Source organism: Plectropomus leopardus, chromosome 8 (assembly GCF_008729295.1).
Source record: "Plectropomus leopardus isolate mb chromosome 8, YSFRI_Pleo_2.0, whole genome shotgun sequence".
Taxonomy (NCBI): domain Eukaryota; kingdom Metazoa; phylum Chordata; class Actinopteri; order Perciformes; family Serranidae; genus Plectropomus; species Plectropomus leopardus.
The window spans coordinates 24,675,353-24,697,278 of NC_056470.1; the positions used below are offsets into that span (position 1 = coordinate 24,675,353).

A 21,926-nucleotide genomic window follows, 5' to 3' on the forward strand; every position below is an offset into this window, starting at 1 on the left:
CCTCGAAACAACTGCAAGCAGCTGCTAGTCTTCCTCTTCAAGCTAAAGGTCAGTACACATTTGCAAGCTTTGTCCATTAATAAGATCCAGTGATGTGTGTGGGCCAGTTAGCACCTCATTGGTGTAAGGTTGTAGACCGTTGCTGGTGGCGTAAAGAAAAATCCCCATTAGCACCCTCTGTGGCGCTCAGTAATAAGACCCTTTCTGCAAACTTGCTGCAACTTGTCCAAAGGTGTGTCTACTGTATGTGTGTGTTTCTGTTTGTGTGGGTGGGGGGGTAATTGGCTGCAGTTAGAGTCCCGGAGAAACCAAAGATATATTGTATCTGTCAGCCATGTGGAAGTGATCTTTAGTTATAATTTTGATGATGGTTGTGTGTAAGGATAATGCTGGCCAACATGTGTTTTAGGGCTCAGTGAGATGCTATAAATGTTGCTCATTCTGTCTTGTAGCAGCTTAGTTCACTGTATTAGGCAGTTGTCGACTAATTACAGCTGTTTTAAAAACCAAACATCAAAGTGATATTAACTGAAAACGACGCCTTGAGGAAATCTCACATATTGCTTCATCGACAACCTTTCAAAACCTGTTTGTGTCTTTGTTGCACCACGTTGAAGTCATGTCACTCTTTTGTTAAAACAGAGAAATGTGCTTAGATTCTAAAACTATTAGGTCATCCAGAGTCCCCACCTTCAAGAGCTGCTGGCAGGCATGCTGTGTGTGTTTGCGGAGGCACTGCGGTCTTTCTTTCACAGTGTGAAGGCCTGGTCAGAGTGTGTGGGAGCCAGGATCTGAAGAGAAGAGGTCTGTGCCCCTGACCTGACCCTGAATATTTCCTAATGTGCAGCTTTACCAAAGGTCCCCTTTTCCCCTGAGTGGCTTTGACAAGCTGCTTCCGTAGTAATGGCTCTTAATTTCTGAGTAATTGCTATCTCTAAGTGATGAGGGACAACCCCTCACCCAAGCTGAAAAAAAAACTTCACATGTGGAAGACGGCAGGTTGTGGGGGTCCTTTTTCTTCTGTTCCAGAAAGGATGAGACCCCTGCTGTTCCTTTGGCCCGGGAGAGATTTGTGTCGAGTGTGAGGCCCTAACCTGAGGAGACAGAGTGCAACGAGTCATGTGCTTGTCTCGGGATGAGTGTTTGTGCTGGGCAGTAGGAGGGGGGGGTTGGGGGGGGAAGTAGGGGGCTGCAGGGTCAGAGGAAAGAGAGTGGGGGCAGTCGCGGCAGGTTTTTTTTTTTTTTTTTTTTTTTTTTTTTTTTTTAACTAAATACAGACCGGCCACCCTAATCCTCACAAATAGAAAACAGAGCTGCCCTCCCTTCACAATCCACATAGTTCAGCACATCCACCTCCTGCTCCTCAGCCCCCCCACTTTCTACCTCAGGCTCTCCTGCTCCTCTGTTTCTCATCAGCTTTTGGCCTGGGCCAGTCTGGCTATGCCGCCTCCTCTCTAATGGCTCCTCAGACCAGCATCCCCTAAAGAGGAACTGACTGATCACCCAGGGTCCCCTCTGATGGACACACCAACACAGCCTTACAGAGTGATGAGAGCAAGAGTCAAAGGGGCAAGGCCTCTCTGCGCAGAGACAACAATCTAAATGGGACCTCTGCCTTGAGCTGCACGTAACTGGGTAGACCTTTATCAGGCCCTCACACCTCAGTAATGGATGCCGATAAGTATGCGGCAGGGTGAAGAGACCAGCTCAGTGTCAAGCCCGGATTCTGTGCCGATGACACAAGTGACAGAGTGCCTGAGTGATAACATCCTGGAATGGATAAGCTTGAGTAAGCCAGGCATTTTGGAAAGCTTAGCTAAAACGGTATCTCTGACTGCCAGTGACACCAACTATAACTGATGGGTCTGGCTCGACTGCTGAGAGCAATGAATCACATCCAAGCTACTCGGGTGTTCCTTCGTGCCATATCCGGCTGTAGACAGAGTGACAGGACAGACAGGATACAGGCGAAAGTAGGTACTGAGTGATGGCAGGGAGGATTACAAGGTGCAGCATTTCAAATAAGATAATTGTGTGTGCATCAGCAGAAAATCTCTGCGTGTCATTTGGACGTGTGATGCTGTCACAATAATGTTTATAGGGTTCCCATGGTCAAAAAAATTCTGGAAAAATTCTGAAACTGTTTTCCAGGAAATGGTTCTAAAGTGAAAAGAACATTTTGCAACATTTTTGATTTAAGTTTTGTTTAAATTGTTTTCAAATAATCCCAATGCATATCTGCTTTCATGTCTTACTGCTTCTACCTGCATGTTAAACACCGGTGTAGCTGTTAGAACTTCAGACACAGTTCATTGCCACATCACATGATCTGCCCACCTGTTTTAAGCTACTTCCATAAAGTCATAGAAATGGTGTAAAATATTATGTAAAAGTTTTTAAAATTAAAATTGTGTGGGAACTCTGCTTATAGTAATGCCAAAATAATGTTGAAATCAAGAATGGGAGAATAGGAATTGGCATTGGGTTGCAATTGCCATTTCCAATTGGTACTTCCAAGTTGGCAACATTTTTGTTATAGTTCAGAGTCTAATGAAAAACCTTAATATTTAATTTCCTCTTTATTTATTTATTTTTTATCACCATTGAGCATGAACAAATTACTTGGTTATTGAAAATCAAGTGATATGTTAAGGCCCAGACACACCAAAGAAGAACCAGTAGCGACAAAGGCTGACTGTTGCATTGCATTTGAGCACACAACAAAGAGTACAGCCAAATAGCACACACGCTCTGTGCCTATGTGAGAAATAACTCTCCATACCAGCAGGTAGCTTTTGTCTGTATTCATCATTCAAAAAGGAAACCAAAAGACAGACAAGATGGATTCAAGATGCTAGTCATTAAGTTATCACATTAACAACACAACCCACAGCTGAAAGAACCAAGCATATTTACTGTGCACTAGCAAACAACTAAGAACTCTTTATCCTAAAGAGCTTGTTGCCTAAAAATTAACCTTATCTTATATAACAAGTTTGTTTCAATCTCACGCCCTCTTGACTTAAGTTTGTGTGCCTGCCTTCCTTCTGTTTCTCTTCTTGTGCACTGAGCTGAACTGCAGATCAGAGTGATTTCATTCACCATCACTGTCTCTGACACCGATTCAACATGCTGTTTTGGCGGAGAAAAAAAAGCTGACAAGGCCAATAGTGTGGCACACACCACAAAAACTAGAGCAACAGGTGCTCACTGATGGCCCAACACTGACCACCAGCCGACCCTTGGCATGGCGTGTCAGGGCCCTGAATTGAATAAATGCACTACTATGTAGATTTGATAAAGGAATCAAAAGCACCTGGATTCAATAATTCATTACTGGATCCACATCATGTAAAATTCTATCAAACCTAAAACCTAAATGGGATTTACAAAGAGAACTATTTTAAAGCTGTTTCATAAAACCACCCCCTCTCTTTCTTCTGCCTGTCTCACAGCTGTGTCTCATATGTTCATGAGGCCCCTGGAAGTGTGAGACACCAGAAGGGGAACATTTGCAATAGCTCAGCTCCACCTGGTTTGGCTGTTTTAACAGGCCGCTGGTTTGTGCACTGCACACAGTGGGGTTACGCCAAAAAACGTAGACAAGGGCGGACAGGACAGGCAGACAGGGAGGGCGGCAGAGGGGAAAAAATGTGCCTCCACCCTCTCCTGTCCTTGCACCCCGACCCCACACTGCTTCATTTGAGGGTCAGTTTACCCCGAAAAAAGTTTTACTGTATCGTCTGTGGGTCTGCTTGGACGGACCCCCCTCCACCGAACCTCATCCGCCTCCCCGCATACGCAGGCCTTCAAAGGACTGCTGCCTGCTGCTCTCTGAGGCAACACATGAAATAAATATTAATCTGACCTCTGACCGCATGCTTTGAGCTCCTAAATAGAGATAAGCAGGCAGATGGAAAAAGCACCAACTCTAGCTGTGGATGAAAAAAGTAAGACAAAGAAGCAACCATATTATATGGAGATGAAAAATGTTTTCTTGTTTTGGTTTTAAAGAGGGATGTTTCACTGCACGGCTGTGTGGTCTTCTTTAGACCTTAGTATCGTGCTCCAACTATTGAAGTAGGTTGGTGTGTATTAGTGCAGATTGTCTGAGATCATAGTGGGAAGAGTTTTTGTGCGTGTGTGTGTGTATGCTTGAAATTCTCTGAACCATATTCTCAATTTGAAAAAAATTTTAATTTAAGATATCATAAAAATGTGGGTAGTATTTGTAAATGAACAGTACAAACTTCCATCCATCTCACCAGAGTCCAGATCTCCCTCCTCATCTCTCCATTCAGTTTTAGGATTGTTTCTCGCACTACAGATTGCACTTCTGCAATTGCATGTCTGCCATCGTGGACACAAAGAACATCGGACCGTCTTTCCTTCTCTCTCTTTTTCTCAAACTCTGACCAAACTCCACTCAAGCTGTAAAACTAGGCAGTGCTGATCAAATATAAACCAAGATTCTGTTGCTTTGTTGCCAATTTTTCACCTGAAATCTCTTTAGAAACATATTTTAGTGCACTATTTGGCTGTAATACAAGAATTTGTTTACAGAAGCGGGTGCCATATTGTTTCCTGTATTCTAAAAATGGAGGCTGATAAAACTGAGATCCAACAGTAAAACTAAGCAGCGCTAATTAGGTATGAACCAAGATTATGTGACTGTTCTAAAGATTTCTTGCCTGAAATGTCCCCAGAAACATATTTTAGCTCACTGTTTAACTGTAAGACATAACTGTTTGTTACCTTGGGGGTGCCATATTGTTTCCTGTGTCAAAACGGCGAAGCTTTCATTACGGCACCCACCAGTAGAACTGTTCATTGGTCTGGTATGGCACAGTTCATTGTAGTAGTTGTAGTTGTTTTCTACCTCTTGAGCAAATGCAAAATGCCACAGCCTTTTTCCTTGGTTTTCCCTGTTCATGTAGCACCAATTTCGAAAGTATTTGCATCTCTGTACTGCATAGACAGTCTGGTTTTATGAAAAGAACCTCTTTCCAGCAGTGAAATTCGTCTTTCATCATCTTAAATGTAATGGCACGGGCACTGAAAGTGTGTATCACTGGTTGTCTAAATTTGTAACTGGTCGTGTGTACCTACGACAAAATATTGAGTTTCATGTGAAATTATGTCCACTTTTTTTTTATACGTGTGTGTCGTCGACAGAAGGTTCAAACACTATTTGTTCTGCTTCTCTGCTTTAGCTCTCCTTGTCAAAGGCCCCTCAGTGCAGCTCACCCAGCCTGGCCTCAGCCTGTGCCCACTGTTTACTGTGACTGTCATCAGGCCCATGGAGGCCCAAACAAAGGGGGGTCTGTTCCTATTATCCTGCCCAGGATTGTCAGCCTCTCTCTGGGCACAAACTGAGCCAAGGGCTGGGGGTTGTTGGAGGAGCACCGGGGGGTTTGACCTCGCCAACCTTATGGCAAGGGTGAGAGAGCAAAAGAGTGAGTGTAAGACAATGGGAAAGAGAGAGAGAAAGAGAGGAAGATGTATAGTTATAACTGCAACTAAGACCCTTTCAAGCCCCCTGTTGGAAACTGCTGTAATGTAAACACCTGCGGCCATTAGCTGATTCTATCTGAGGCACCGGATAGAAATGTTTATATGTTACAGGCTACTACTGAAAGGCCATTTAAAAGCAAATAGAGGATTAGATATACAGAATGAGTAGTGGCAGGCGATGTAAGCTTTTAGGCTGTTGAATTGTCATTGGAAAAAGAGGAGTGGAACGCCTTTGAAGACCAGAACAACCACATTTAATGGGCAGGAAGGTGAGCTAAGTGTAGAAGACCCCGAGACACGCTCTGCGTCCTTTCCTCCCTTCCTCTGTTTGCAATCATAGCTTAAGCCGTCTGGCAGCCCTCTCTTGCTGTGCCATTGAAGTCTAATTTTATTGTCATAAAAATCACCTGGCAAGCTGTAGCCCTAAAACATCCCAACTACAGAGCCTTTAAAATTCCACTCTCTGTGCAGTGAAAAAGTTTTTAGGAGGCCTGATAAAGATAAAGCGGCCGTGCCTGGTGCATCTGAAATCCCCTCTGCCTGTGTCAGTGAGAGCAGAGCACACAAGAGGGTCAGGAGCGTTCCATTAAAGTGTGGTGTTTAAGAGGTGCTGGGGCCAGGGGGGCAGATGGAGGGATGAAGCAGCTGCCAAACATCTGCACCCCTCCTTCGCGGTCTGCTCTCTGTCTGTGCAACGCTGCCTTTGTCACAAACTTCCTGCTCCGGCAGAAAGCTTGGATAGCTTAAAAAATGCAGCATGAAATGGCTGTTGTGAGGCTGTAATGCTGCCTCTTTGGACATCAAAAGACAACCGACTTTTTTAGGTCTCACAACCATGTAAAGCAAGGTATTCAGAGAGTGCACCTGCAGAGTATAGTGGCAGCTTTACGACTGCATGTTGCAACCTCTCCCACAGCATTTAAGTATTCACCCACACAGGCAAATAATTACTCTCTGATATGAAGTCTGTTATTTTCCATAAGCACACTAACACTGAAAGGCCTGTTGTCAGTGTCTGGACAGCTGTCGTTATTGAGTCCACACAAGCATACAAGCACTAGGAACTATGGGAAAGTAATGATGAAATGTGCTTTATCATAAAACTGAAGCATCATGATACAAATCCCGTCCTAATCCGTTTTGTATTTGCAAATGCCTCAAGCATTTCTAAAACTGGTAACAAAGGCCAACTTCGCTCTATCCCCATTAGAAACCACAGCTCTCTCGCTCTCTCTCTCTCTCTCTCTCTCTCTCTCTCTCTCTCTCTCTCTCCCCCTCTCTCCTGCTCCTCCCAGCACACAGCGCCTCCTCACAACTTGTTCGTGTCTCTCCCGGTCAAACGCGTACGCTCGCAGCCTCCACTCTTCAGTTGCACGGTGCACTTCAGTTGATAGCAGTTGGCAAGAGGTTGTAGATGAGAGTAGAGGTCCGCGCGAGCACAATCCGTCAATTTAAGTTGATGTTTCATTTGGGAGCACCTCCCTCAACATGAGGGTCCGTACCTGACTTTGGATATTGAACACAGGCCGCCTGTCGCTACAAGTTCATTATCCATTCTCCAGAGTTTCGGCAGAACAGAACTGGGCGCAATTACGCACGCCGAGTACCATCATGGCACCGATTTTGGATAGACGTGCTCCGGCTTTGCTCTTGGTTTGGAGCTACTGCGTCTTGGCGGATACCGCTTTCACGAACTTTACTTTGGACAACGAGTTCCACTCGAGTTTCATCCACCGTCGGCTGAAGAGCCAGGAGCGCAGAGAGATGCAGCGGGAGATCCTTTCGATCCTGGGGCTGCCGCACCGGCCGCGACCCCACCTCCACGGAAAGCACAACGCTGCCCCGATGTTTATGTTGGACTTGTACAACGCCATGTCCACAGAAGGGGACGAAGACAGATACTCGTACCCCTATAAGCCCGTCTTCACCACCCAGGGGCCCCCAATAGCCAGCCTGCAAGACAACAACTTCTTGAACGACGCAGATATGGTCATGAGCTTTGTCAATTTGGGTAGGCTCTTTAATCGCTCACTATTTGTATTAACCAAAAACTGTTGAAAACACACATTTTCATGATCATTGTCGTGTTACAACAATGGCAAAGTTACTGCTGTTCAGTCTTAATTCTTTCAAGCAGTATTTTAATAATAATATTGAGCTACCTTACAGTAAAATTGGGTGATTATTGAGACATTAGAGGTCTCTAAAGCAGATATATGAATGATTTTCTTATGGACACACTCTGCTCACACATTTTTAGTTTAAAGTAGCTGTTGTCAAGTGACCAACTGTTGGTCTGTGTTAGTGTTGTCAAAAGTATCGATTTGCTCATACATATCGATTCTGAATATTTGAAATGGTTTCAGTACTCATTTTCTAAAGTATTTATACACCTGCGCCAGCTGTTATTTCTAGCTCTCTATTATTTTTAATGTTTACTACAGTCATTCTGCTGTTTTATGCTATTAACCAAGAAAAGTAATTGATGCTGGCATGAGATAGCCTTTTTCTATTTATCTTTATTTTTTTTTTTAGTTTTTTGTCTCCAATGTCAATTTTCCCCCACAGTATCAAAAATGTCTATTGAAGAAATCTGAAGACATTGCACAATCAAAATTACTGAGAGCTTTTAATACAGTATGTGGATCTCCTGTCTGATACTTGCCATAGTGTGATTTTTTGTTCCAGCACCTGTAAAAGTTTTGAGCTCTGCATACTCTCTACCTTGATTGTATCAAAGTTAGAGGTTCCAGTATTGTGATAACACCAGTCTGTGCATGCTATTTTTCACTCTCAGGGCTTCATCAGTAGGGAGAATTTATTACTGTATTGCCTTACACTTGGTGCATCTCACAGCTGTTTTTAAGGAGTATTTCAGTTTATCTCTCAGAGTCAAAGATGATTGAATCGTGGTGGATTTGATCTTGTTATTTCACTTTAAGGAGGAGCACATGTATTTTTTACACCTACGTACACGCACAGAAGAGCAGCACAACAACCACGTTTACATACAGCTGTGTACAGCTAATACCAGGAGTGTCACATTCCAGTGTCCGTCTCTGTTAAACAGCTGTGCAACCAGCTAATGTTCAGGTGCTTCAGTTGTGGATGATGGACCAGCCAGCAGCTAATATGTCAACCATGTGTTATCTAAAGAATGAGTAAGTCAACAGCAGAGAATGGGTCTAAAGTACATTGGGTCCTCCCTCTCACTCTAATCAGGAGACATCCCCATACACACTCAGACTGCAATATAATGCCAGTCAATGATGAGCCAAAACTTTGTTGAGTTGTGTTTAGTGGGTCTCAGAGTGAGTCACTGTGCTGCAGGATGCGTGACGCTCCAAAATAATAGTTTGCTTAGGTTTTGATTGTTAAATGTTGTTCCTTAGACCCCAGTGCTTATCTAATCAGAGTGAAATCAAACAAATTATTTTATTGCTGTCAGCAACAATCAGAGGCTGTTAATTGCAAATAATCACAACATTAGCAGGCGGCGTCAGATTTATGGATAGATAAACACATCGTTATAATTCAATTTGCTCAACAAATTATGCAGTCGCAGCAACACTTATGTTCCAGATGAGTTGCTGTGTTCAATTTTAGTGCATTAACCTTTCCCATAATTTGGCTCAAGTTGGAGGAAATAGTAAATGAAATTCTGAGCAAGCATACAGCGGTCAAATGTTTTGCAAGCCACCAGACGTTTTAGTGACATTCTGGAAGGAGTTGAAGGTTTACATTCAATCCTGGAAAGATCATTGTTGGAGCGACTTGGCAAGAGAGAGGGAGGTGACACTGGTTCCTCCACTGCACTGTGTAATTACTGTGGGAGCTGCTGCATTGTGACTATTTTTGACAGGCTGTGACACAGATGGATTTGACCACAGAGACTCGCAAAGTCAAGGACCTTGCAGAGTCGAGGGCCGAGGTGGAGGGAGCTTTTGAGAGAGAAAGACGTGAGAGATGGTTGGGACTCGGCCCATTTCTTTTGCAGGGATGATGCTTAAAAGCAGTCAGAGAAAATTTAAACAAAGATGGGTCGCATCAGCTGGAGAGAACATTTTATTGAATATATTAGCGGATTCATGGAATGAAAGTCACACTGCTTTCCTGATGTTTTGCGGTTAAATCAATTACTGATGGCACTTGTCCAGTCCTCCCCGTGGCTCACTGTTTCCGAATATGTCACTCATTTGGATATAAAGTGGGCATCTGTAATTGCATTGTGTGTGCTATGTGCCACATGTTGCATCTGTCAGTAGGGTTCATTGTTCGGTTTCTTCCCAAGTCTCATGTAATACCATCAAATATGTGTCCAGGCAGCTTGATTGAAAACAGCAGATAGTATGCTGTTTCATTACCCTTCACATGAGAGAGAGAGAGAGAGAGAAGTAAGTGATGGCTATCAAATGGATTGACTATTTCCTCTCCAAATTCCTTCCTTTCCACATTTGCTCATTGTGGGTTTGTTTTCTTATTTAGGTTGTCTGAGAGCAAAATGAGTGTGGCTTTTATTTAAAAACTGTCCCTCAAACTCTGCATGTCTCCAGAACTACCGTGCCAAGGTACATTAGTCAGACTTTGCACACTGGTTGCTGCTTCCTGAAAGGCCTGTTTTCATGCACTGGTTTTCACTTTTATTATATTTCAACATAGGGATGGGCGATTTATTCGAATATACATAATGTATCGTGGCTTGTTTCACGTGGGATACATAAGATGACTATATCGTGAACATTGCGTATAAATCGTTTTGTTATTTTTTTAAGCAACTGGCATGGGGCTCGCTTTGGCGTTTCTGCTCTTGCTCTCTCTTATGGCTCTCTCCCTCTCACAGATAGACACACACAAAAAGAAGGACTTACAAACGTGATACGTCACACACACTCCAGATCACTCTCGTGATCATGTGAGTGTGTGTTTCTGTATCTGCAGGGCTCCAGAATGCTTCTTTTTAGGCGCAATTTGCAACCATGGAGCACCGATGCAACTTGCAAAATACTATTAATATATGAGCTGGAGAACTGTTGGTGTGTTTCCAGCTCACAGTGAGTCTGGTCTGGTCTGATATTTAACATAGTCTCAGTAGGCTCTTGCAGCATTTGCCCTCAAATGGTCCAGTTTGCCCTTATTTAGAAAAAGACAATATTCCTACTAATATGTTTACATATCTAATGAAAATTAATATTCCACTTACCCTCCCGTTTACATGCAGCTGTGCATACTCTGATTAACATGCCCTAAAATGTTGTGTATCACATCAAAGTATGGAAAAGTAGAACAGCTGCAGCCACTTGTCATTTTGCGTTTTTCACAGTTTTTGACCAGTGGGGGACTTGTTGGCCTTTCTCTTTCCTTCCCTCACCTTATTAAAAAAGGTCGGTGCTGCGATATTTGCGCATATATCAAAACCTGTTGACATCAACGTCTTTCATAGAGTTTAAAAGTCAGTGTGTTTCTCCCTCCGACCAGAAATTTGGGATTTTTTTTTTGCATGCATCTCGTCCCCACAGCCTTGCAAACTATTGGCAAGTTGGTCTGTGCACAATGTATCCATGACAACACAGCGCCAATCGTAAACAGATGAGACGCTCCTAAAACCTGATCACTACCGGTATATCCCAAATGTCTTACTCAGAAAATGCTAAACTTGGAAAACGACCTAATTTGGAATACATAAATGGAATATGCTGTTTAATGACCCACATCAAATTCAGAGTATTTTCATATTTGAGGGAAATATTGGTGTGCATGTAACTGTAGGCAATGATAAATCCTCGCATTTAACAGCACCGTGGTAAGAGTGTAACAATAGTGTGAGCAGAGGAAAGGCGTGTTTGTGCATCTGCAGGGCTCCAGAATGTTATTTAGTCATATTTTGCAACCCTGGAGCACCAGGGCGACTATAGTATTGATACATGAATTGCAGAGATGTTATTTTTTTCTGCTCAGAGTGCATGAATCTTCACGTTTAATGGCAACATGGTAGCAGTTTAATTTTAACAGCTAACTGTTGACTGCAAATTTGAAGCCCACAGCAAAAACATAAACACTTCTGGCCTGAGGCAAGCCGGTTGCTTCAAAATATGATTAAAATATTCAATTATAACAATACTTTACTGTAACATTTATTGTAACATTACTTTATTTAACCTATGGACTTTACTATAAACTTTCTAACTTTAGTTAATTTATTATTTTTTTTTATGTTGGTAGTCTACAGTAGTTCACAGGAGATTTCAAAATATGAAGATATATATGTCGTGTATCGTGATACAGGCTAAAAATATTGTGATATTATTGTTATGATGCATAGGAGCATATACAATGTATCAGTGCACTACACTACTGTGTGTGTGTGTGTGTGTGTGTGTGTGTGTGTGTGTGTGTGTGTTTGTAACTGTAACTACTAGAATCATCATCGTCCTTCCTGATTGCCACTCAGGGCAGCAGCTACACTTTGTTGTCAGCATGTGTGTGTGTTACATGACTCTGTTACAGCCAGCATGGGCGGGTGTGGGCTTTGGGACAGACCCCAGGCCAGGGACGTCCTCTCACTGAGTCACTTCAGTTTAAAAGCCCAGCTGTGTAAATGGCTTACAGCATACATTCAGAATGTACACTGGCTGCTACACCAAACACAGGTCACCCAGGCACTGGGTGTGTGCTGGACACGCTGCGATAACACGCCAGCAAGTGAACGTAACACACTTTTGCTGTCGCTCTAAGTGGCAACAGAAAAGTGTTCAAAAAGGCACGAAAATAATGTAATAAAATGGGCATTTTAATTTAATTCCTGCTGTCTGTCTACAGATACAATTATACTCATATACAAACACATCCTTTCTGTAACTATTATTTAATGTAGTCCCAGTGGGCTTTGGCAGCATTAGCTCTCAGCCACCGTGAATTAAGGCATTTCCTCTTTAACAAACCACAGCTTCCAAGGCTTTTGGCTGCTACATTGGCCTATGCCGAGCTGCAGTTCAGCTCAGTTCATGTTAAACTCTCACACAGGCCGGTCACACTCAGCCATCCAGGCACACGCACAAACACTCATAATGGCCAACCTGAAATGCCAATTTACACATCCCAGACCTCAGGAAATGACTGTGACTTGGACGTCTGCTATTTGCATCCTGGATGACTGAAACAGTAGCAGCATCATCACCTGTGTTTGTGTGGGAGATGGGGGGGGCTTAAGTCTTTTACTGTAAAATGTTATGAGGTGCATTAGTCATCACTTCCTTATTTTGTCTGTTCTCATGCAATCTGGAAAGGATTAAAGTAGCCTTAGGTGAGTGTGAGGACAAGTGGCAACTCTACATACTGTGTTTTTGTGTGTGTGTGCATCGGAGCCAACCGGTAATTCTTTAAAATGCTTCATCCATCTTAAGCAGATTTATACTGTGATGACACAGTCTGTTTGTGATGTTGTTTTAAGTTAAGGATACAACTGCTGTGTTTCTACGTTTTTCTAACTTTCAGCATATCCCAGGAAATGACCAAAACCAACAATATACATACTGTGTATATATATATATAAATGTGTGTGTGTGTGTGTGTGTGTGTGTGTGTGTGTTATTATATTGTCAGTCTCTTGTTACTTTCCAACTCCTTTCCAAGGTTAAATCCTTAAAGGGGATTAAATCTTAAGGAAAAAAAAGAAAAGGTTATATATATATATATCCTTTTAAAGATTTCTTTTCAAAAAGAAAGTATAGAGAACATCATCAGCCTTATCCTTAATGGTTCAAATATGTAAATATACATTCAGAATGTACTAAATTATGCCGGCCTGACACCAAACAGCTTTTAAAGTGATTTCACTGCTGTAGACAAATTCCCAAAATTGAAATTAAATCATGATCCAGTATTTTTGATCATTTGATGTACAGTGGTCATAAAACTCAGTCGGAGCTGTCTTAAGTCAGTCTTTTTCTCTTCTTAACATCCCAATAAAATCAAACGGGTTTAGTATTATCATAAGTCATTAGCCTTGGCCCATGCAAACAGGGAAACTCAATGATGTGAATATTCTAATATTATTAGTCAACAACCAATAGCTGTGCTCTCTCTAGCACCAAACAGAAAGCAGCAAACCAGGTATATAGTACACACTGAGGGGATTGCAGGGAAGCCCAAGAACATGAACAGTTTTTGGTTTTCTGGGACAGTTAGAAAGGAGAAGAAACTGGTGGAGTTTTAGAGTAAAAAGGGGTCAGTGTTTAATTCGGCCTGTATCTGATCCACCAACCAGCACCTTATTTTAGTGCAAAATCTAATTCCCAGCGTCTCCTCCCACTAAAGTAGTGCAGCTAACCAAGGACGGCCAGTGGCAAGTTGCAGCAACAAAACTGAGAATGTGAAGTTAGTCCACAAATAAGGTGTATTTTTAAAGATTACATTGATGCCAAATTGACAAAAATACTGTCGACATGTGACGCCTTTTATCTTGGGTTTCTCGGGTTATGTGTTTTGCAGACACGTAAGGAACTGCTAATAGGTCATATTTCTTAAAAGGAGTTTGCCGCCAGGAGCAGGATGGGAAAGGAATCTAGTTGTGGTCTTGGAAATAGTGACCTTGCAACATCCCCAGTCTTTGCAAAACCTTAGAATCCTGTGACTTAAAACTCAATTTGTCCTTAGATATGAGAGAGAGTCAGACTTCAGTCTTTTAAAAATCTTTTTGAAGTCTTCGGGTATATAATAGGCATAAGTTGCTTTCATAGACTCATGGAGTTTGGTTTTGTGTAGGGTGTACAGTAAGGTTTTTGCTTTTACAACATTTATTTGATATTTTTAAGGGATTTTGCATACATTTGCAATATAATGACGAATTTTGGTACTGTAAAATGTCGTCTTTATATCATGATAATAGCTGCTTTAGTTTCAGTGTCCTGGTACTATGCATGCTGGATTGCTTTGACTGTCATGGCATACTGTTCGTACACACAGAGTTTAATGTTGTTTCAGTATGTAAACTGGGCTGATGAGTCCCTGCATGTGTAACAGTGATACTGGCAGCCTCTGTGTCTGGACACTTAGTTGGCGCTGCTGTAATGAAAAAGCATCAAAAAAGTGAACAAATCTGAGGCAATTGGAGGAAAAAAAGTGCTACCAGGCTGCATTTAATTGCTCCAGTTTTCCTTGTTGAGTTCTGCTGCTGTTAATCTGCACCAGATGTGATATAATTCACTAAACTGAGTTGAAAACAGTACACAAACACAGCTCAACGGTCTTCTGTCTTCACAACATGTAACATTTTGGTAGTTGTTATCTCACCCGATTGAAGCCGTCATGTTGCACTCATCTCACCTGATTGAAGCCGTCATGTTTCACTCATGGTGACCAGTTTTAGTAGCAATGTCTCACATTGAAACTTGCCTATATTTAAGTAGTGAGTTGAGGCTGTGATCAGAGAAGGGAGACGTATCGTAGCAGACTCTGCTCAGTGAGTCAGTGCCCTAGTAGGTAATTATCCACAGCGTTACCTTGGTGACCTGACATGGCACCACCTGGCCCTCCACCATTCATGGTCTTGTGTCTGCTCCCTTAAGGCTACACTGAATGTCTTTTTTCTTTACAGTCAAAGTTTCCTTTTTAGGTTTTAAAATGAAACTTCTTCATATTTTATGATATCAAATTAAAGAAATCTTTCATCTCTAAGTTTGAATTAAGCGAATCAGTGGATTCTTAGTCTTTTTTTAATTCGATCACCTATCTTTAGTGAATGAAAGTCATCAGTTTCATCAACATGAATACATGCAGGCAGCAGCCTAATAACATAATGATGAAATAATAATTGTGCCCTTCAGTTTATAGCAAAGACCTTATATAAAACAGGACAGCGTGTCTCCACTTCCTCCCACTGCACAAAAATGAGGCCAAAATATTCCCTATACGGCTGCTGCCATCTTACAGTAGTGACATAATTTGAAGTCAGAGTGTAATAGCAATCTCTGCAGTGTTGAGTTCCCGCCCATTCACCAGTCGTGAGCAGCACCATTGATCTAGCTTACCGATTGACGTACACAGCTGTCTATAGTGATGTCACACAACGTTTTTATAGCATCAAATAATTAATTAAAATCAAACTCGTCAGAATAAAGGAACACCAAAGCAGCAACATGCTAAAAACTACCTGAATGAAAGAACCCGTCTTTGGGGAAAATGTATTTGGCAAGTGCTTTGAATTTTGAGTTTGAGCCATATTCATAGTATGATATGTACTGCAGCCAGCCACTAGGGGGCGATGGAGATGTTTTGGCCTCACTTTTGGGGAGCTTTCCCGTCATCCATTATTTTATACATGTCTTAAAGCAACATTAAGCTGTGACAGAAATAGCAATAAAATAAATCAGAAAAATTTGAAATTAAAGGGAAACTGTGTGGATTTTCAACCAACTCCACGTCATCGCAGTGTGTGCAGATAAAGTGTTTTGGTTTCCGCATTTTCTGTGAGCACCTGGAACTTCCTGCTCATTTCCCAACCAATATTTGCAGGCAAATGATTTATGAATTACTCTAATGTTATGTGTGAAGTGATCGTAGGGGTGTAATGATACATCAATTTGGATCCATATTCATTGGTGAACAAAACCAATATCATCGATGCAAAGTGAAAACATCAATACGTATCGTTTTCGTCAAGATACACCTTAATTTTAGAATTCCCATGGCATATTTCTGTCACCATTTCCAACCAAGTGTATCTCCTTCCAAAAAATTCCAACTGTGCTAGTCAGGGGTGCACAATATTGGATTTTTTGCAGCTACCCAATATGACGATAACTGATACGACGATATCTAACAAGTCATTTGGCCGATAACTGATGTTGGTGTATACACTTTTCACCCCCACCTTATTTTAGTGATCATCACATCTCCTCTGTGGTGGAATAAACATCATATTATGCATACTGTTATCATGAAGGCCCACCAGCAGATGGAGACATAAAATACATTGCTTTTCAGTTTATGTAATATTCATTCATTGCGCAAAATAAGAAAAGTACTTCAACTCAGGGTCAGTGTTTTGTACATGTCCACTTTGTCAATATAAAAACATATATCAGTTAGTCATATTGGTGGAAATCAGCATGTTGGCTGATTCCGATATTTCATTTTAAAGCCAATATCTGCTTATACCAATGATGTGCTGATATTATCGTGCATCCCTAGTGCTAGTGGCCTGGCACCAGGCAGATAACGACAAGCAGTTAAGAAAAAGACAAAGAAGGTATTTATTTATTTATAGTGTTTCATATTTATGGCAGGCCCCCGAGTTGAATTTAATTGAAATTGTATTGTGGCAGACTTTGTAATATCAGCAGATGTTATGTTGTAGTCCAAAGAATTGATATAATACTGTATCGTGATGAACATAATCTTTATCTGCAACTGTGCAGAAAAACTCTGTTCAAACAAAAAGAAAAATAGAAATGCAAAACAACAACATAAGAAAAGCTGCGCAGCATTCGAATGTTGGGAATCTGAACGTCAACGCTATAAATGAAGCAGTGGGGTACAGCCCTAACAGCAGCCGCCACACAGTTTGTCTGCCAGCTCTCTGCTTTATAGAACAAGTTAATGGGAAGGTAATGAAGAGTATAGAGGGGAAGAAATGTCTAACGGGTAAATTAGGTTGGATTTATGAGAGGCTTTGGCTTTCAGACAGCATTGTGTCACTGGCTCACACACTTATGTCCGCATGCTCGGAAGCAGTTGTGTCACACTGCAGTCACGCTAGAGGCACGCAGCTTAAGTTTTTATAGCTGATAGCAGGGAAGGGAAGAGGTCCACACTTTCAAATGAAAACCTCCAATATATATATTTCCTTAATAGGTGATATCTCTCATCCATTCATCCCCTCCCCACCCTTCTCTCTATTGCTCCTCGCATTCCTCCTCACAGCGTGTTGCCCATGGTGCTGAGGTTAATACAGATGTTTCCCTCTGTCTGCAGGCCAAAGCAGCTGTGCAGAGAAACTTTATCTTTTTTAGAGTCCAACAAGTTCTCTCGTCTCGACCTCCACACTCACGTCTGGCCCTGTCTCCAATCCATCCCACACACAGGACCATCTGATACCAAACTTCCCTCCCTACCCTCCTGAACCAACAGTATTGATTATCAGCACCGGCCTCCTAGTTTTAATTAGTTAGTTATCATATGGTCCCAGTGGTGCTGTGTGGTGTTTAGTCTCCAGCCTCCTGCTCTGGCCCTCACCTCCAGGGGTTTAAACCCTCCCGTGCTTCCAGACATAAAACATTTCAACACTTTCTCAAGTTCTTTTGTGTGTTTTTCCACTCCCCACCTCTCACTCTCACACATACACACATACAACACAGTTTTCCCTTTCTCTCTACTTCATTTCTCACCGCTTCTCTCCCTCATAAACACACACACACTCATACTTTTCGTCCACTGTTGAGTTGTAATGTGATGGATTTGTCTCGGTCTCGCCATCTCACACTAGAAGCTGCTTCCCCAAATGTGTTTGAGGAGTCTTGTCAGGGCCAAAAAATTAAAACACAAGTACATGTTGAAGGCCAGTCATTCCTCTGTGTGCATGCAGCCTGTCCTTGACACTGTCAGTATGCCTTTTTCCCTCCTGTAGATTTATGTAATCGCTTCTGTATACACTCCCAGTGAACTAAAAGCATGCATGTGTATGTCTGTGCATGTGTGTGAAGAGAGACGCACATACACTTTTTTGCCCAAAAGGAATGCTTCTGGAGCTAATTAGTGTTATTGAGTGCATGTTTTATTGCCTTCTGCTGGACAGGGAGTGAAGCAGAAGCAGTGGAATGTAACAGTTGGTACAGATAGCCCTGCCTTCCTGTCAGGTAATTTCTCTTAATTCCCCCTCAGTTTGATATATTAGATCTGGAGTGTAAATACCACAAATGCAGACAAAGAATCTTTCTCCTTAAGCTTCATGAAGCTTTACAAAGTCTGCAACCTCAGAGATCCCTGAAATATCTTGGGTTTTTTTCCATTTGTTATCTCTCAGATTCACCTGTTGAACCCAGGAGTCCAGAATGACATCTGGATGTACGTAGCAGAGCCTTTGTGCTCTTGGCCAGGCTGAGGCACTTGCTGGGAGGGATGATGAAACACTCTGCGGGTGGGACTTGACAATGTGGCGAGTGGTCAAAAGGCCCAGATGTACTAAGCAGCGGGCGTTTCAGCTCAGCTACAATGATGGACGGACTTCCTTCGTTGCCAGGAATGTTGGTCTCATTTTAGTTTTTCTAATAATTTCTGCTCTGACTTGTTCTTTTATTAGTCTTTTTCTCTGAACCCAGCTTCAGTTTAGGTGTTTAAAGGGATACTTTTTAACCAGCTTTGTATCATAACAGTGTGGGTAGCAAGTGCAAATGAACTCTGGTAAATTTCCCTCCATCTAACCAGGTCATAGATCTACTGTCACCCTCCACAGCGAAATTCCACCAGATGGCACAAAACGTGTCATTCGACAGTGTTTCACTGGCTCTAATGGTGTTGCTTAAACTACAGGATGTGCTTCTGCATTTTCGTATTGCCTGACACCCATGCCATCACCGTAGACATAAATAGTATGCAAGTAAATCTAGAGCAGACCCGCCCCTCTCTCAGACTGAGCTCAAACTCCAATCAAACAGTTAAACTAAGCAGTGCTGCTCTAATATACACCAATAGTTTGTTACTGGACTGCCTGTTTCAGATACACATTCTAGTGCCCTGTTTAGCAGTAATAGCTAGATTTTTTTAACAGGAAGTGGGCACTATACTGTTTCTTGCATATTGACAACAGAGGCCAGAAAAACTGAGATTAAATGGTGAAACTCAGCAGCACTGATCAATTTTAAACCAAGATTTTGTTCCTATTTCTCGCCACAAATGTTTTCAGGACTATGTTGTAGATCAATGTTTAACTGTAATACAAGATCTTTTGCTACCAGCTGGCTGCCATTGTGTCAAATGGATGCGTTCCCATTATGTCCCATTATATTAGTACTTAAGTTTAAATTTTATTGATATATTCTACACTTTCCTACTTCTTTTAAGACTTTTGAATGGGAGCATCTGTAACTAAAGGCAATTTTCCCTCGGGGATCAATAAAGTATTTCTGATTCTGATTCTGTCACCTGCCAGCGTTTATTGTTTTTTTGCAGCACAGTGCATTCTGGTAGTTTTCATCCTCTTGAGCAAGAATGAATGCCACAGTCCCTTTTCTCTGTTTTGTCTCGTCATGTAGCACAAATTTCAAAAGTATTTGTGTCTTTCTACTGCATAGACAAACCAGTTTATGAAAACACCATCTTTCCAGCAGTGAATTACTTCTTTAATTCGCTCCAAAATGCGTAGAAAGAGGAATAACTGATGCCTAAAAGTGAGCTGTGAGATGATAAAAAGAGAAATGGCTAACAGAATGAATCATATTTCGACCTGTTTAGCCACTTCTCTTTCATCTGGGTTAGTCTGGCCTCGCCTTATCAGTGACCGGCAGCACATAAGACTCCCCTGCACTTTTTTGACGGCGGGTACCAAGCAGCGAAGCCGAGAGAGCAGATGTGGGCCAGAGCACAGCCAGAGATCCTGGGACCAACAGTTCTGCTGCTGCAAAAACAAATACAGCACTCTTTGCTTGGTACTGGGGCACTGACAGGGCAGATAGCTGAGGAGGAAGGAGATGAGAAGGAAAGAGAGGAGAGTGGAAAGGTGGATCTCGAACAGATGCCGTGCATTTCTGTGAACGAAGTGCATTTCTTTCTTTATTCTTTATGCTTGTGGGAACACACTGTGCTTTAGAGGATTCGTGTTAGGGCACTTATGTGTGTGTTTGTGCATAGTAAAACACTATTTTGGAGCCACTTACCCTGCCCAGTCACCAGCTGCACTGTGTGGTGTGCGTTAGTTCTCCTAGCGGAAGATTGCGTTAGCGGAAGCCCGTAATACTGACCAGATTCCTCAACAGGCTCCAACAGCCAAATCTAAGCTTGTAAAAAGCCGAGCAATAACTGTACCCAAGTGTTTTTATGATAAGTGATGAAATTTTGAGTCTGTGCAGCGTGGAATATGAACTGCATTTGGCAGGTTTATATTTATTTAGGCAAGTGTACAGCTGTGTTTCCTCTCATGTTTCCTCCACAGCTATTTTGTTTATTTTAAAAAGCAATGGGCTGTAATTAAACAAAATAAACAACGAGCTGTTAAAATCAGGGTGCCAATGTGCCTGTCATGTGTGCATAAGATGCCGCACTGAGATGCAGGAGGAAATTGTAAAAAAGTTTATGTAGACACCAGGGAAATCTGTGTGTCTCTTTGTGCCAATGTGCGTATTGTATGTGAATTTTCCTGAGGTCTATAATAAGAGGCGGCTTGGCTGGTCGAGGAGGGTGTGGCCCCTGTGGCCACAAAATTAAAGAACATAAAAACAAGGGGATGAGGGGAAGAGTGAGAGGGGGAACTGAATGGCTGTGGTTCCACGTCTCTTGAGTTGTTTTATCCTGCAGTTAAGAGGAAGTGCAGATGGTTACTGTGGCATTAGCGCAGAGAGATCCCTCACCGCTGGGCACAGATCTCTCCACCGCCCTTCATCCCTGTCTCTCAACACATTATATCGCACCGCAGCACAATGACCGCTGGAGATTTAGGATGTGGTTTCTTTGTTGTCACCGTTGCCTTTCACTGATGTGCAATCTCTCTTGACAGACCTCTGAGGGAACATGATGATGTCTAAGCTCCAATTTCGGAGATGACTCAATTTGTCCTGCAGGACCTTCAGTCGCTGCAGTGTGGGCTGTTCGCATTCACCACTTCAGCTCACAGTAAAGGAGAGGTTCATTCCAAATATGAAAATATAAATCTAAAATCTAAAAAAGAAATGTACCAGGCCATGCATCTTATCTTAAGTAACACTGATTCCAGCAATGATTTTTTAAAATGTTATTTTTTAAAGTTGTGAACACGCCGAGCAAAGCTCCATTCAGCTCTATTGACTTGGGTTGTTCACAGAAATTTTAGGGACAGTTTTTTCGAAACCTTTGCATATTAAAGGAATAGTTTGACATTTTGCAAAATACATCTATCTTGCCTAGCATTAGGTTTAAATATTGATATTACCATTGTGCCTATCCATTAAATATGATAGACATCCAGCTAACTGTTAGCACAAAGAATGGGAGCAAAGAGAAACACCCAGCCTGGCAGTATCTGTAGGAAGGTTTTGTATAGTTTAAATTGAAAGGATGTAATGTGTTAATTACCCCCCATTTCACAAAATGTCAAACTATTCCTTTAAACCAAACCTATCTGCAGGGCTCTGTATCAGTAGCTGTGATTTTGGATGAAGCGACTATTTTAAACTTATCACTCTTGTAATATTACATGCTATTGTTACCATTATTGCTGTGCATCTCTT

The 21,926-nt window shown here is 42.0% G+C and overlaps 1 protein-coding gene across 1 annotated transcript in view; it reads left to right on the forward strand.

Moving 5' to 3' along the window:
* Positions 1–6,851: 6,851 nt before the first annotated feature.
* Positions 6,852–21,926, forward strand: part of bmp7b (bone morphogenetic protein 7b) — a 32,384-nt gene continuing 17,309 nt past the window's right edge. The window contains exon 1 of the mRNA XM_042491619.1: positions 6,852–7,525. Coding sequence (XP_042347553.1) covers positions 7,126–7,525 — 400 coding nt within the window. The 5' untranslated portion in view covers positions 6,852–7,125. The remainder of the gene's footprint in view (positions 7,526–21,926) is intronic.